Source organism: Pantherophis guttatus, chromosome 6 (assembly GCF_059756535.1).
Source record: "Pantherophis guttatus breed Tessera chromosome 6, ASM5975653v1, whole genome shotgun sequence".
In the NCBI taxonomy this organism is placed as follows: Eukaryota; Metazoa; Chordata; class Lepidosauria; order Squamata; family Colubridae; genus Pantherophis; species Pantherophis guttatus.
Genome location: NC_142068.1, coordinates 5,850,749 through 5,868,807, shown reverse-complemented (window position 1 = coordinate 5,868,807; position 18,059 = coordinate 5,850,749). Strand labels below are relative to the sequence as shown.

Sequence of the window (18,059 nt, the reverse complement as noted above, 5' to 3'; positions counted from 1 at the left end):
TATCTATCAAGGATTCAATGTATATTATTGTTTTTTTTTCTTAACCAGGAAAAGAATTGTTTTAAGAAAATATTTAAGTTGTAGGTTCAGCCAGATAAGGTCATAGCCCAAGTAGAACTGTTTCCTGAAACCTGTAATAGCTATATAAATAATGCTTCAAACAAAATTAAAAAGCATATTTAAAAAGGAAGGTAATACACCCCCATTCCGTGTAGAAGGCCTTGCGGAAAGCTGCAAAAACCCAGAAGATACAGGGAGATAGGAAGCGGGCTCCCCAGAAGCCATTCCAGGCGGGAGACAGGGTGTATCTATCAACCAAATATTTAAGTTAAGGGTCCCTTGCCGGATGTTGGGTCCGAAGTTCATGGGACCCTTCCCCATCGTACGAATAATCAAACCTGTAACAGTGGAGCTGAAACTACCTAGACTGTTAGGAAAGGTGTATCCTGTATTTCACAGTAGTCTACTTAAGCCTGTGAGTCCATTCAACCACAACCATTACCATGTCCCGTGGAGGTGGGAGGAGAGACCCATTACGAGATCGATCAGATATTAGACTCCCAACTGCATAGGGGTTGATTACAGTACCTGGTTCGATGGAAGGGATATTCCAATACAGAAACCTGCTGGGTGGCAAGCGGAGACATATGGGCGGCCCGTTTGCTCAGGAAGTACCATGGGAAATATCCTCACAAATGGGGGGGGGACACAGGGGGAATACAGAATGCCAGGTATAGTACCCTTTTGCTATGTATCCTCACTACATTTGCTTACTATCTTCCAGATGCGGCCCTGGTAAGAGGGGAGCCACCTGTCAAACCTCGGGATTTGCCTTACCGGGGGGGGGGGGGGGGGAGACAATGGCCAAAATCAGCTGTGGGGGGGGCAAGGTGTCGATCAGCTGTGAAGCCCCAGCCACGCAGAGCCAGTTAGAGCTATAGCTGACTTTCAGGCAAGGGCTGCACTGGTGGAAGGGGTGGCTTGCCTATATAAACGCACTGGAAGGCGAATGCTCCCAGCGCTGACTTTAATCCCAGATTGAATCTGTTTCGTGACCAGTGCTTTTTGGAGCTCATCTGTGTGCCTGAGTCTGGCTTAATAAACCCAGTTATCACCCGCCCACACACCTGGGGTTGTTACTACTGGATTAGGTCTGGAGCTTGGACCTTTTGAGAGTTTTAGTAGTATATAAATTGATCACTTTTGTTTTGGGTTTTGTTAAGGGTTTTGCAATTTAAGGGTTTTGCAGAATCTTTTACAGCTAATCTGTTCTTTATACCTACTTATAAAGGTAATGCTATTTTAATTAATCATTACATTGTTTTTATATTATGATGTGTAAGTTTTGTAATACAGCCTGCCTAATTTGATAATGCTACATTTACTTATCTCTGTACTGAGAATTACTTCAGAGGTTCTATGAATCTCTTTTTTAAATACAAGCTTTGAACTGATATCATTACTGCCTTATCTCTCAGAGTATCTACCATTCAGTGTTATGCAGGATATCGCCCTCAATGCCTAGACAAAATATTGAACTCTGATTTCCAAGAAAATTCCACGCCACACAATATTATTATATGCTGACTGCTTAACCCTTTGTAAAACTTAAAATTATCTTTAAGTCTGCAATATTGGTTCTACAATATAATCTGAGCTGCAACTAAGTTCAACAAATAAAGAAATTCTGATTAAAAAATACACAAAACAGCGTACTTTGCTATGTTTCTATTAAACATAATGAGTCAGTATTTTCTGTCTTCATTGGAAAAGGTTCATGACTCACACTATGGAAATGTTTTACAACTTATGAGTGGATTTAAAATATGTTTATGTAGCTAGTCCTTTTAATATACTCTTTGTTTTATTTTGACAGGTTTTTAATATTGTTTCTATCATTTCTTTGTAGACCACTCACAGCTGTTAAGGAAATAACGCACCATACATATCTTTTTAAATGTAACCTTTCAAATTGTTTCAAATTAAAACCTTTAAACAATAATTTTCCAAATTCCTCTTTCTTACGCAACTGTAACAACATAGTTTTGAAAAACTTAGGTAAAAAAAATAACACAAGAGACAAAGGTAATCCCCAGGTTACGAGCATTCCCTTAGCGAAAGTCCAACGTTACGTTTACAAGTCTCAAAAGTACGAATCTTACAGCACCACAGCAGTTGTTTGCCCTTACAAACAACTGCAGAGGCTCTGTAACATTCATCCTGCACGTTGCCGGCCAAAATGAAGGTTCGGAGGGTCACCTCTCCGGAGTTCCATTTCGGCCTGCAACATGCCGGGGGAGGCCTGCAGAGGTCCGAACAGAGCGTCGGAGGAGCAGATGCAGCTGAGAGGCTGGAGAGGAGAATGCTTGCTAGATCTTCACATGGCAAGTGTCCCAGCATGGCAGATTGGGGAGGGGGGAGCACTTGTGGGGCACCATGAGGTAATTCAGTGAGTGGGCAAAAGGAAGAAGTGATCCCATTCACGGTACGAGATTCACTCCCACGAATCCTCGGGTTATCAGTGGAACGGGGAGGCTCCATTACATTCGTAACTCAAGGACTATTTGTACTTAGAAAGAAAAAGGTTCAGTTTATGTTAAAGTGCATTTTGAGAAAATTTAGCAGCTTATTATTTCTTTCTCTAGATTTGACATAAACAGAATATTTAAAGATAATGAAAATATTGTATTTAAAGAACAAAAATATATTCAACGCATAAGAAGAGTTGCTTCAATCAATACCTATTTTTCATTGTTAAGTGCCTGGGAATAATATAAGGTAACACATACCATGAGATAACAAAATGAACACAGCCTGGATGCAACACACAATACACAAGTTCCACATGCACAAAATGTATAGCAACAGCAGCTCAAATGTTGCAAGAAGTGGTATCAGGGTTCAAAAGTAATGCAGGATGAAGACTCTGACTTACCCAATGTCATCCCTGTAAACCCGGGAGATTAAAACCTCTCCCTTATGATTATAAATGAACAGGCCTCCAATCATGATGAATTCTTAGTCTTCTTTTTCCATGGTGTTTATATCCAATCTGTAATTATAGGAAAGAAGATTATGGTTATTACTGAAAAGAGGCAGGCAATTACCAATTGGCTTTGCAGCAAACCAATCTTTATTTATTTATTTATTTATTATTTAAATTTTTATACCGCCCTTCTCCCGAGGGACTCAGGGCGGTTAGTTTCCTCATCTACTGTAATGTGCAAGGAACTAATCAGAGTTCACAAATCTGCATGCTACAAGCTCCTCTGATCTCTCTGACAAGTAACAGGTAAATTAGGAGCATTGCACCATCCCGTTCTTCTCGGGATTAGGCTTGTGCTGAGCACATCTCCCAAGCATACCTAACCAGGTATGGAAGAATAATCCAACATGATTACATTTCCAACAGTTTTTGTCAACTGATATATAAAACTTCCATTAAAAAACTATTTTGGCAAGAAATACCAACATATTAGGCGGGATCCTGAACCATTTTTAACAGTGATGTTCACAGGAGATACACTATTTAACTTCAACCAATGTAGCTATTGCATATTAGCTGTTCAATTTAGATGTTGCAATCTTTAACTTGTCCAATTTCCAAATCATATTTTGGTATTACACACAGATAGTCCTTGACTTACAACCACAATTGAGCCCAAAAGTTTGGTTAAGTGAGACATCTGTTAAGTGAATTTTGCCCCTTTCTACTCCTTTTGTTGTTAAGTTGTTAGGACAGTTGTTAACTGAATTACTGTAGTCAGTAAGTTAGTAACCTGTTTGTTAAGCGATTCCCCCATTGACTCTGCTTGTCAGAAGGTCGCAAAAAGGGATCACGTGATCTTGGGACACAGCAACAAACATAAATATGAACCAGTTGCCAAGCATCTGAATTTTGATCACATGGATCACGGGGATGCTAGAAAGGACTGTGAAACTGTGAAAAGCGGTCACAAGTCACATTTTTCAATGCCCTTGTATCTTTGAACGGTCACTAAACGAACTGTTGTAAGTCAAGAGCTACCTTTATACACTCAAACAGAAGTCTGCATTTTGTATTATAATTATTTCAAATTTGATCAAGATTCTAAGTCAGTGATGACTAACCTTTTTGCCCTGTGTGCCAGGAACGGGGGGGAGAGGGGGGTCGCGTGCATGCCTGCCCACACCCATAATCCTATGCGCCCAGCCCCTGCGCACACTCCCCCCCCCTCCTGGCACGGTGGGACCAGAAGGCCCGTTTTTTGCTCTTCTCCAGGCTCCAGAGCCTTTCTAGGAACCTGGGGAGGGCGAAAACAGCCTTCCCCACCCACCCACCCACCCTGGTGGCCTTTCAGAGGCCAGAAACAGCCTGTTTCCCTACTTCCGGTGATCCCAGAAGGCCCAAAAATCAACTTGGAGCTGAGCTCACATGCCCATCGATATGGCCACGCGTGCCATCTGTGGCACATGTGCCATAGGTTCGCCATCACAGTTCTAAGTATTCTACCTTGCTTCTGTAAATCTTTGGAACTAATACTATGTATATGAAGGCATTAAAATCATAATGTTTCTGACCGTTCCATGGATAAAGTCTCAAAAGATTTTCTCTTTATTTTATTAAACGTTAGATTTGCAGTCTATCAGTGATTATTTCTCTATGGATCATTTCTTACCAAAACTGCACTTATGAAAATATTTAATATTCAGGCAAGAAGCAATTACTCTGGGCTTTTTTCATCGCCCCATATTTTTAATACTCTATTATTTAATTATAATACACTTCAATTGGTACCAGATCAAAGATATTTAAGCAAGCTTTCTGGGAATCCTTCCCCAAAGACATAGCAACATAATCCGAGGCCAACAATTAGCTTAATAGTATAACATTAGGCGCAGGCAATCCAAAATGACTTTTGCATCTTGTACATTCTTACAGTTGAATCTTAGTCTAGTCTACCTGTTTGAATGAAATTTGTTGTTTTTCTTTGTCATTCATTGTCTTCACATGTTGTTGGAATCATTTGGTTAGAAAGTTAGGGTAATCTTTGATAAAGCATTAACTTATTCCTAGCCAGGATGAGTATAAAGCAGTCCTTGACTTATGAACTAAGTATGAGTTCGTTCAGTTGTGAGGCAGTGCAGCACAAGGTTAGGAAGATTAGGAAAAAATGGGTGCATGCAAGCGCAAGGAGGCCACAAAACAGCTCTGGGGTTGCAAGAAACTTCTAAGCTGCAGGGCAACACAAAACCCAGACCCCAGCCCAGCCTCAGCATCCTGCACTCCTGTAACTGCTGGCCACATGAGGCTATCTTCCCCGGTATCCTGCAAGGAAACTGCTGAGCACATCCTAGGGAAGAAAGTCTTGTGCTATCAGCAACTGCCTCACACGGGTCCAGGCCAGGGATTATTGGTCAGCAGCAGGAGAAAGGAGGTCAGCTAAGATGTCAGGAACTGTGGAGCATAGGGAGCCAAAGGCAATTAAAGAGCCATGGTGGCACAGTGGTTAGAATGCAGCATTGCAGGCGAAGTCTGTCCACTGCCAGCAGTTCGATCCTGACCCGCTCAAGGTTGACTCAGCCTTCCCACCTTCTGAGGTTGGTAAACTGAGGACTCAGGTTGTTGGGGACAATAAACTTGACTCTGGGAACCACTTAGACAGGGCTGTAAAGCTCTGTGAAGCAGTATACAGGGTGGATAAAAATCAATGATTTTTTTAAAAAAATCAAAAAAATCTGATTTTTTTTATTTAAATCAGATTTTTTTAATTTAAATTGGATTTTTTTTTTAGTTTTATCGAATTTATTTTAATAAAAAACTTTTGGGGTAAAAATCTATCGTAAGATAGTTTTCTATTTAAGATACATAAATAATGTAGTTTATTCAGCATGAAATGGAGCTTAGTTATGTAGCATGAGGCTGTATATTCTGCAACATTGGGACTATCGGTGAGTCAACAGTGGGTCAAAGGAGTAGCAGAGATGACAGTTGCTCTTTAAAAATTATGATTTAAATCGAGTTGATTTAAATCAAGCCTTTTTACTAGTGATTTAAATCATGATTTAAATTGTGATTTAAATCAACTCGATTTAAATCAAATCCACCCTGGCAGTATCCAAGTCTAAGTGCTATTGCTTTGAATAATTTTCTGAAGTTACTCTGGATCCATGAAGGAAAATCCAAGCCTCAATTTATCTTTTTCAGAGAGGTGAAATAAAAACACCCCTCTAAACTATCGAAAGCTTTTTCCTCATTAATATTATCGATTGCACTCAAGATGTATCCCACATTATCGTTTCAAGACCAATCCAGTCTGATCAAGCTATTTAATCTCTTTCCAAGGACAGCCATGAAAATCTTGCAGTCTGCGTTCAATAAAGAGATAGGTCCATAGGACTCTAGACAAGTTGGATCACTTCCCTCTATAGAAAATATAAAAGCCTTCTGTTAGTTTAATAGTTTGGTAAGAATTTCTTTGAAAGCCTTATAGAGAGGAGTCATCCAGTCCTGTTGATTTATTCAATTTTCATATCTGCACTACTTCCTATGTTTCATTTTCTTGTTATAGTTTGTTAAGTACTTCCTTTTTCTGGTCTGCAAATTCCATGATCTACATTTTGTTCAAAATACCCTGTAAACTTCCCCTAACAATTTCTCCAGATGTGTTTTTTTCCATATAGTCAAGAATATTTAACAACCTGATGTTAGAAGTTGAAACAAGCTTTTTTTTTTTAATCCCAAACTATTTTTTCTCTTGTTCTTTTACCAATTGATAAATCAAACATTTTTGCTGTTTGTTGTCTTTCACAAAACGCTTCCTATTTCATGAATTTCCTTGTAAGTGTCATTTCCTTTCATAAGATCTAACGTAGATACCTTAAATCTTTCCTTTTTATACTGATCACCAAGAGAAGGTTGTGTAACACCTCAAAAATCTGCTTTTCAACAGATTTTGGTCATGTCATCTGGAGTCTTCAGAGTCTCAGCTCCTGTTCACAGAGCAGATTAAAGTTGCAGCCAAGAGGCCTTTTCCAGTTACATCTTCTGTACCAGTTACGTCTGCTCCTTCCTGGACTGGGAAGCCCCCACACTCATGCTCTAGTTGCCTGACAGTTGGATTACTCTAATAAGCTCTAAATGGGTCTGCCCTTGAAAACCATCAGGAGCTGCAGCAGGTCCAGAATGCAGCAGCCTGAGCAAAGATGGGGGCACCAAGTTATATGCCCATGTTCCTGCTGCTTTGTAAGCTGAAATAATTGGCTTCTGGATGAATTCCAGGGGCTGATTATCACTCTTAAAGCACTCCATGGCAGAGGATCCGACCTGGTTATCTGAGGGACCATGTACCTCCAATTGTCTCCGCTCATCTGGTTTGATGCAGCAGGGTGTGACTCGTTCATTAAATGACATCATTTGGGATTCAGAAAACATGATTACTATTGCAATTCCTGCCCTGTGGAATGATCTCTCCCCAAAATTTCTGCAGCGCTCCGTTATGTCATTCAGGAAATTGTTGAAGACCTGGTTATTTGCCCAGTTGTTTGGCAATATATCCTTACTTTAACCGGGCAGCCAAGATGGCTTTTTACATCTTGAGTGATCCCGTTAGAAATATTCATTCTTGGCCCACACTCCCTCATCACAATGAGATAGCACAACTATACTTGGGGATGAATGGATGATGCCAAAGCTTTGGCATCATCCATAAAGGACTTCTAGATGAAATGGAGTAGCCCACTTGCATTTAATCTTTCTTTCCTGGAGGGTGGATATTTAAGTATATTGCAATGCAACTTCATTGTTACAAGGGTAGATACAAATTGATGATTTTTTAAAAAAAATAATAAAAAAAATCAGATTTTTAAATTTTTTATCAAATTTATTTTAATAAAATACTTTTGGAGTAAAAATTATCTAAAGATAGCTTTCTATTTAAGATAAATTAATAATTTAGTTTATTCAGCATGAAATGGAGCTTAGTTATATAGCATGAGGCTGTATATTCTGCAACATTGGGACTGTCCATGAGTCAACAGCAGGTCAGAGGAGGAGCCGCTGCAGGACGGAGATGACAGCTGCTCTTTAAAAATTAGGATTTAAATCAAGTTGATTTAAATCAAGCCTTTCCACCCTGATTGTTATACTGTTATTCATAGAATCAGTTGAAGTTGAAAGGTATCTTGGAGGCCTTTTAGACCAACCCACTGCTCAAGGAAGGAGTCCTTATACCATCCTGGATAAATGGCTGTCCAATCTTTTCTTGAAAACCTCCAGCTATGGAGCACTCACAACTCCAGGAGGCAAGCTGCTCCACTGATTAATCATTCTTACTGTTACTGTCAGAAAATCCCTCCTCGTTTCCAGGTTGAATCTCCCTGATGAGCTTCCACCCACCTATTGCTTCTTGTCCTGCGCTTAGTTTTTTTCCCTGTAAGATTTGTTTTTCAATTTAACTACACAACTCGTATGTTATATTAAACGTGGGAAATGATTCTGAAATGATTTATCTTGGTCTGATTTTTTTTACATCTCAAAAACCTGGCATACAGGGCTAGGTACACTTTTTATAACCAAGGTGGATAAAAATCAATGATTTTTTTAAAATTTTTTTTTTAAAAAATCAGATTTTTTTTTATTTAAATTGGATTTTTTTGATTTTTATTGAATTTATTTTAATAAAAAACTTAGGGTAAAAATCTATCGTAAGATAGTTTTCTATTAAGATACATAAATAATTTAGTTTATTCAGCATGAAACGGAGCTTAGTTATGTAGCATGAGGCTGTATATTCTGCAACACTGGGACTATCGGTGAGTCAACAGTGGGTCAAAGGAGTAGCAGAGATGACAGTTGCTCTTTAAAAATTATGATTTAAATCGAGTTGATTTAAATCAAGCCTTTTTACTAGTGATTTAAATTGTGATTTAAATCAACTCGATTTAAATCAAATCCACCCTGTTTATAACCACTGTATATCGAGTAGAACATTCGGTAAAAAGTATATTATTCTAACTCCAGACTGTAGAGACACCTTCCTCTGCCTTTTTAAACTGCAATACTGCATATTTTGTCTTTAAACACATATAATAAATACATCACATTGTAAGTTTCTTATAGATTTCCTGACCTTTTAATGATTCATCTTTGTTTATACTGTTTGATATTTTTTCAATTTCTCTCCCCCCAATCTACCTATCCCAAACCTTCTGACATTCCTCTGAAATTTAAATTGTTCCTGCCAATTCTGTAGCAGGTATTTGAAGTATCCATCTTCTGGATTGTTATGTGAATTCTCTGTTGAGGAGATGACCAGAGCCCATAGATCATACTTGGTCTATTTTTAATCTCAACCCACTTGCCTTGAGAATGTGGCAAATGTTTAAGCGAACATTTGGGATGAAAATCTGCTTCAAGAAAGCCACTAGCTAGCAAGTCAAAAGAAAGAAAAAGTAGATGGTCTTAACTAATCACTCCTGCTAAAGCTGAAGCTGCATTACAATAAAAAAAAAAAGGCTGCCATATTTGTTTTAAGACAGCCTTTTATTCTAAGCAGCATCAGGAAGCACTTTTCCAGATTCCTTCAGTTTTTGAGAATACACATTTGTTTGATGAGCTGGCCAAACACTATAGCCAGTTACAGCACCAGAAAATTCTTGATTAAGCAATAGACTGCTTTAATTACTCTTTTCTATAGAAAGTTACCAAATAGCTAATAGAAATGTCTATATTTTGCTGAGGTAAGGTAAAAAAAGCAATCTGACTCAGAAAACATGCCTACTAAGAACTATTTCACACCAAATGCAGTTTTCCAGTAACTGTTCTTAGTCATTCCACAGAAATCAGAATTTTTTTTCTGCCTGAAATGAAGATCAAGAGTATGCAGAAAGAATTTGATTACATATAGAAAAGTGACCATAGGCATCGTAATGGTATCAAAATAATTCACTCAGACTGCACAATTTGTGCTATCACACGAGCTGCCACAGAAGCCTTCAATCGCTAACAACTTATGGCATGCTTGCTTCTGGACTCTTATTAAATTCATCTTTCTAGTTTCTGTCCATCGGGCACATAACAGGTTTAAATTACAAAGTAGTAGATTTAAATTGGACAACAGAAAAGCATTGCTATCAGAGCTGTCCAGCAATAGGGTTAGTGAGCTAGTTTTGTGGTAATCAAACTGGACTCTTAATATTAAACGAAGCAGGTTTAATTCAGACAATCAATCACTGCTGTTACCACAGGGACTATAAAATATTCCACGTTTCTGTACTAATACAGGTAGTTCTCGACTTACAAACTTTCATTTAGTGACTGTCCAAAGATACAATGGCACCTAAAAAAGGGACTTATGACCACTTTTCACACTTATGACCCAGAGTCATCTGATCACCTTTTGCAACTTTCAAAGTCAATGGGAAAGCCAGAGTCACTTAGCAACTGTCTAACTTAAGAATTGCAGTGATTCGCTGGACAACTGTGGTAAGATAGATCGTAAAATGGGGCAAAACTTACTTGTCTCACTTAGCAACAGAAATTCTGGACTCAATTGTGGTCATAAGTTGAGGAATATCTGTACACAGATTAATTCGAATCAGCATTGTTCATATATACTCCAAACTACTGAGATGATTTTTTTTCCTGCTTTTATAACAGTATTCCACAAACCAATAACAAGTGAGGGCCAGACTGAAAATTAGACAGCCTTGGACAAAGGTTTTTTATGCAGTGGTTTAAATGTGAAAGAATGATTCACCATAAGTGAATCTGCATGCTGCTGTTTAGACTCTTACCTCTTGCCTGGAGCAATGGCTTTGAATGATTATGCAAAGGGAGCCTGTCCACAAAGATAATAGGCAAAAGCTAACAGGAGACCAAGTAAATTCTGTTTTGCTCCTTATCTTTCCCTTCAGGTACATCATTTGACCTCAGTTCCTGATTCTTTACATCGGGTTTCCTCATTAGCGACAAATAATTTGAAGGGAAACGTAGGCAAATTCTACCGTAAAACTCACTGCATTATTGCACTGCGTTACCCTGCATTATTTGAATAGAAGTGATGCAATGGAGCAGTTAAAAATAGTTTTATACATTCAGTAGTTTTCTGACAGCAACAGTTTCGGGAAAGTAAGGGGATAATGGTGCCAGGAGTGATTTAATTTGAAACTTGCAGTTGAAATAAATGTACAGAAATGCATATTCAGATTTATCCTTAAGCAATAGGCAGATTTCTACTAACAAAGTCTAACCTCTCATATTTAGTCAATACAAGTTTACCAAAATATCGTAACAGTAAGGGCTGCTTTATGCTTTAGGCTAGGAATGTACAGGAATTCCATCTCACTGACCAAAAGCTCTATCCAATAGTCTAATTCTGAATATTAGCTGTTGCGTTTTGCTGACTGAAGCAGTTCATAATGCACTCTCCAACTTGTTGAACAATCTTTTTTCCTGATCCCCTTGAAAGTGATTTCTGGCATGGCAATGGACTACTCCTGACTTCCTACCTTAGGGGATTTGAAGGACCATGCCAAGGTTGCCCAGTCAAGAACACCCTGGGATTTTGTGTCTCCTATGGCATCCATGAATATATCTCAATTAGCATCTCATCCCAGCATCTTCCAACAAAGTATATATATGCTTGATTTGGTTATATATGAATGGTGTTATCAGTATGAAAATGGAGTCATTCTTTGGTATCTCCACTTTCATGGACAAAGGATTTGGTTGATGTATAGGCCAGAAACATGACCCAGGTACTAATTCTAAGTACCTCTCCAGCAAAGCTCAGGACCTTAGTTAATCAAGGCAATAAGCACAATGATGTAAACTGGCAGGAGGATGGAATGCAAGCAATGTTCACAACCCACTTGTCATGGACTCTTTTCAGCTTGTAGATTTCAAAAATGGAGACAGTGCAGAGGGAAATGAGAGCTGCATTTGTCATCTTAACCTTTGCCCCTCCAGTCAGATTAAATCTGCTAGGCTGGGACTGTCTTCACAATTCAGGGGATAATTAACACTGCTTTAAGTATAGGTTGAATCCCTGCATGCTTAAAGGATATTAATATTCAGCATTTTAACCAATTCTGTCACATTTTAAGTCCAGCATATTTATATTTTATTGTGGTTGTATATGCTTCTTTTTATCTATTACAATTTCTTAGAATTTTTACAACTAGACAGTATAGCATATTAAAAACTGGAAAATAAAAGTAGGCTACTAAAAATAAATACTGAAAAGGTACTACCTTGACTTGTATCTAACCAGAAGTAATCTAAAATCTTCAATTCTTAGATTAAATGATTGGGAAAGTAGCGTCCTTGCAACTGAAGAAATATACCTGGATGACATTTATTATCTGGACCCATTTAAATCAGGATTTTGTCCATGATATGTTACTGAGCCTCTTTGACCACTGTGGTAGATGACTCACATTGGAAATTAATGAAGAAGTTAGGGTGAATCTTTCTACAACATTGACTATGGCATTCATTTGGACTGTGTAGTACAGTTGGGTCTAGGAGACACCGATGACACAGAGCTCCAGTGCTCCTAATTCTAAGGAACCAAAAAGCATTCTTGAACACTGCTTAATCTTGATGATGGAATAAATAAGGGAGAACAAGCCAAGATGGAGTGGTGTTAGTAAAAGCTGGCCTGGAGTCCATATCCTGCATGGGGTTGCATTCTTTCAGGAGGAAGTTTCTGAGTTCTCAGTAATTACCAGCTATCAGTGGATTTCCAAGTGACAGTTGCAAGGAAGACATTTGTACAATTACAGTTACCTTGTTCATCAGAATTCATCTTCAGCAACCAGATTTAATCCTTACAGATGTACTGGTTATAATTTACCTTTACAATTACAATGCATCATATATGATGCTACCCTTGAAAAGTGCCCAGTGGTGCAAAATGCATTATTCAGCTATAGGTTTATTCAATATCTATACTATATTCTATATCTATATCCATGTACTATAAAGACCTGAGCCATCTATCAAGAGCCTTATAGGCACAATTCAAAGTATTGGTATTGACATATAAAGCTCTTCAAAACTTAGTATCCAACTATAGTATATGTAGAATTACTACTTATATTAGTAGGAAAGGGTTTTTTGAAAATTCCCCACTGGCAAAAGTCCTGACCATCTGTCTGTGAAATATGGGACTATACGATGCACATTTAACTCCCACTCCCCCTATGTTCAAACATGGCTTCTGCCAAATAAGAACTTTTACTTTATGTAAAAGTAAAAGTCATATTTGTATATCACACCCTCCCTCTGAAGCCAGCCTGTAACAGCTTAATTTTAACTGTGCTATATGTGGCTTCATTTTAAACTTGCTACTTATAAGCAACTATAGTTTTTGAAGAAACAGAAAAGCAGGATAAAAATCTAATAAGTAAATTTAATATCTTGCATTGTGAACTACGGCACATAATCATCTTTAATCATGTATCATTAGCACTGTAAAAATGAATCAATTGTCATTTAATGATAGCCACTTAGATTTCCGCTTATTCACACATAATTTCCCCAACCCTCAAAGAGACAAGCAGCCATCCTTCAAACTTGACATGAAGTGACAGGATTTTCCTTTGCAGCCAAAATCTCCTGGAAACAATCCAGGCATCCCGTGTACAGGAAATTCTTCTGTTCTCAGCCTTGATACACAAAGTGTGGTCTATTATTGCTGGAATATTGCCAATTAAACCAAATAAAATGTTCCTTTGCCTGTAAATGTGGCATTCATAATCTGAACAAGACAAACTGTCCTCCAAACTCCAAAGACATGATGTCTAAATATGTGATGTGCTATAATCGCTCCAGAGGTTCTCAAACTAAAAAAAACCAACAACCCTACAATAAGGATAAGTATATGCTTAAACTGTCTCTTTAAACTAGGAGTACCAAAACCCAAATGCTGAAGAACCAGCCAATAGGAATTACAGACACAGATCTCAAAAACCTGATATCCAACCAGCAAAGTTCCATAAGGTAGCTACAGAAACACTGGTGTGCTTCTCCTCAATCTTCTCAAGCAACCCTATCCAAGTCTTCCTTTGAGGTTGATAAATAGACTTTGTTCAGAAAAAGCAACAAGTGGGGGAAAAGAGTTTTCTCAGTTAACTTGAATGGTTCAAACACAGCACTACATGTCGTCCCGTTTTATCCATATATGTGCCCCACTCAGAGTCTGCTCTCCCAAAACCCATCATCCTTACCCAGCTTTGCAAATGACGGAATCTGTAATCCACGTGTCAAATGCTCTCAAGGACACAGAAAGGGGGGGGGGGGAGAAGAAAAGACAAGTTATCTACAGAACCCTAAAAAGCTACCTCCATTTATATGGATATGTCTAATTTAATGAAAAGAAGGACTAGGGGTGACACGATAGCAGTCTTACAATATCTATGGGACTGCCACAAAGAAGAGGGGGTCAACCTATTCTCCAAAGCCCCTGAAGGCAGGACAAGCAGCAATGGATGGAAACTAATCCATTTACTCCATAAACTCCTCCCACGTATGACTATAACCATGTTGCTTGATTGCTTATTAGTAACCTATGACTATCACTAAGTGTTGTATTTTACGATTCTTGATCGAATGTATTTTTTTTCTTATGTACATTGAGAGCCTATGCACCAAAGACAAATTCCTTGTGAGTCCAATCACACTTGGCCAATAAAGAATTCTATTCTATTAATCAAGGAGAGAATCAACCTAGAACTAAGGAGGAATTTCCTGCCAATGAGAAAAATTAAACTAGCTGAATTGGATATGTCTAATTTAATGAAAGGAGGACTAGGGATGACATGACACCCCAATGATGCCCTTGAAGTGATGTCCCGGTGCCTGGAGGTCCTGCGGGTCTGGATGGGGAGGAACAGGCTCCCCATCCAGATTGAGTGGCTGTGGTTCCCGGTGTCCTGATATAGCCAGCTGGTGCCATTGCTGGCTATTGGGGGAGAGTCATTGGCCCCCACAGAGAGGGCTCGTAACTTTGGCGTCCTCCTGGATGCACAGCTGTCTTTAGAAGAGCATATGACAGCTGTGGCCAGGGGGGCTTTTTATCAGGTTCGCCTGATACGCCAGTTGCGGCCCTTTCTGGATCGGGACTCCTTATGCATGGTCACTCATGCCCTCGTCACTTCCCGCCTGGACTACTGTAATGCTCTCTACATGGGGCTCCCCTTGAGGAGCACCCGGAGGCTCCAACTGGTCCAGAATGCGGCCGCGCGGGTGATTGTGGGGGCAACATGGCGCTCCCATGTAACACCTTTCCTGCGTGAGTTGCACTGGCTTCTGGTGGTCTTCCGGGTGCGCTTCAAGATATTGGTTCTCATCTTCAAAGTGCTCCATGGCTTAGGGCCTGGGTATCTACGAGACCACCTTCTGCCACCAATAACCTCCCACCGGCCAATACGCTCCCACAGAGAGGGTCTCCTCAGGGTGCTGTCGGTCAAACAATGTCGACTGGCAGCCCCCAGGGGGAGAGCCTTCTCTGTGGGGGCACCAGCCCTCTGGAACGAGCTACCCCCAGGGATACGACTGATCCCAGACCACCGTACTTTCCACCGGGCCCTGAAGACTTTTCTATTTCAGCAAGCCGGGCTGGCTTAAAATTTTTAACTGGTTAATTTTATGGGCAAGGGGTTTTAAATTGGGGAAGCCAAATTGATTTAATTATGTTTTAAATTATTTTAATTTTCATATTGTATGTATTTTAATCTTGGCTGTTCACCGCCCTGAGTCCTTCGGGAGAAGGGCGGTATAAAAATTTAATAAATAAAAGAAATAATAAATAAATAAAATGATAGCAGTCTTACAATATCTATGGGGCTGCCACAAAGAAGAAGGGGGGGGGGTTTCAACCTGTTCTCCAAACAAAGCCCCTGAAGGCAGGACAAGAGGCAATGGATGAAAAACTATAATCAAGGAGAGAAGCAACTTAGAACTGAGGAGGAATTTCCTGACAGGCAGAACAATTCATCCAATGGAACAGCTGGTCTTCAGAAGTGGTGTTTTAAGAAGAAGTTGGGCAACCATTTGTCTGGAATGGTATAAGCCAGAGGTCTTCAAACTTGGCAGCTTTAAGACTTGTGGACTTCAACTCCCAGAATTCCCCAGCCAGCTATGCTGGCTGGGGAATTCTGGGAGTTGAAGTCCACAAGTCTTAAAGCTGCCAAGTTTGAAGACCTCTGGTATAAGGTCTCCTGCTTGAGCCAGGGGGATGGACTAGAAGACCTCCAAAGTCCCTTCCCTCTCTTTCTGTTATTCTCTTCGTTTGCTCCCGTCCAGTTTAACCGATTATAGGGACCATTGCTTGGCCATCCCGTTAAAAGTAGCGGTTTATAGAACCGACAAGCATGAAAACGCCCCCCGTTACATGAAATGTCCCCCACCTGAGGAGACCCTGAATGGGCGCCCCATTCCCACACACACACAGCTTCAGACGACACGCGTCACCCACGACACCCCGGCAGGTCGGCCGGGCGGAGAAAACGCGACGGGCCCCCAAGTCCCTGAGGGAATTTCCACCTCAGAAGAGAGGCTGCCACCTCCTCTTCCAAGCCCGTAACCCCTCAGCGCCAGGACCGGCCTCGAGCGGACCCCGCCGGGAAAAGAAGCGGCGCCTCAGAAGAAAAAAGCGGGAGAAAGCAGCCGCTCGTTCAAGGGCGGGGCGGAACGAGCCTCCGCGGGAAGCCACTTCTGGCCTGCCTCGGACGAAGCAAACCGAGGCCTGCCTTCCCTTCCTGGGGCGCTCGGGAAGGTCCCGACTCACCTGGTCCCGCCGACGGCAGAAGCAGCCGCCGCGTCCAACCCTCGCCCCCTCCGCCGACTGGTAAGATGGCGGCCGCCCCCCCTCAGCTATCACTGCAGCAGCGGCCCCGGGCGCATGCGCGAGGCACGCCCGGCACGCTGCACGCATGCGCCTATCCCGTGGGTGGAGAGAGAAGAGAGAGAGAGAGACTTGGGTGGGTCGGTTACCAACCGGTGAGGAAAAGAGGGAAAGACTTCGAAGACCGGCATGCACCGCGCAATCAAAAAAAAAAAAAAAATCCGGACGGCGCGCAAGGCATCACGGCCTCGATAGGCTTTAATCGGGCATTTGAACGCAGCGTAGACTCAATATCTGTACTTTAATAATATTTTATTAAATAATAAATGAATTATATGTGTGTGAGTGTGTTTGTGTGTATGCATATATATATGCATATATATGTATGTGTATGTATGTATATATGGTGTATGTATATGTATATATGTGTATATGTATATATGTATGTGTATATATGTGTGGATGTATACATATGTATGTGTGTATATATATTATATACATATATATATATACATGCATATATATACATATGCACATATATACACATATATATACATATACATACACCATACACATACATGCATACACACATATACATACATATATACATATATATGCATATATATATACACACACATCTTTAATTCATTTAATTATTTAATAAAATATTATATATATACACACACACACACACACACACACACACACACACACACACACACACATATGCTTTTGTATAGTTTTATCCTTTTTTTAAATATTGCAAGCCGCCCAGAATTACCCTGCGGTAAAAATGGGCAGCCAGTAAATTTTATAAATAAAAAATAAATAACAAAACTTTGCTTGTCTGCGCAGTACATCCATACGTGGTTTCTTGCAACATGCTCACCAGTATATGTGGGCTTAATAGGGTCCTTTGATAGATGTCTTTATGAATACATCCAAGTGTGAACAAGATTGTCCTCAATTTATGACCACAATTGAGGCCAATATTTATACTGCTGAGAAATTTGTGAAGTGAGTTTTGCCCCCTTTGACAACTTTTCTCGCCACATTTGCGAAGTGAACCACTGCAGTTGTTAAAATTAGTAACCTGGTTGTTAAGTGAATCTGATTTCCCCATTGACTTGGATTGTCAGAAGGTTGTAAAATGACCCCAGGACACTGCAATGGTCATAAAAGTGAATCAGTTGTCAAGCATCTAAATGTAAATCACGTGACGGGGGG

The 18,059-nt window shown here is 40.0% G+C and overlaps 1 protein-coding gene across 1 annotated transcript in view; it reads right to left on the bottom strand.

Moving 5' to 3' along the window:
- The window catches only part of AP2M1 (adaptor related protein complex 2 subunit mu 1), a 39,079-nt gene extending 22,070 nt beyond the window's left edge, over nucleotides 1-17,009 (bottom strand). Inside the window, exons 1-2 of the mRNA XM_060684944.2 lie at nucleotides 16,776-17,009; nucleotides 2,936-3,052 (exon numbers count right to left, since the gene is read on the bottom strand). Of these exons, the coding sequence (XP_060540927.1) occupies nucleotides 2,936-3,009 (74 nt within the window). The 5' untranslated portion in view covers nucleotides 3,010-3,052; nucleotides 16,776-17,009. The remainder of the gene's footprint in view (nucleotides 1-2,935; nucleotides 3,053-16,775) is intronic.
- Nucleotides 17,010-18,059: the final 1,050 nt, after the last annotated feature.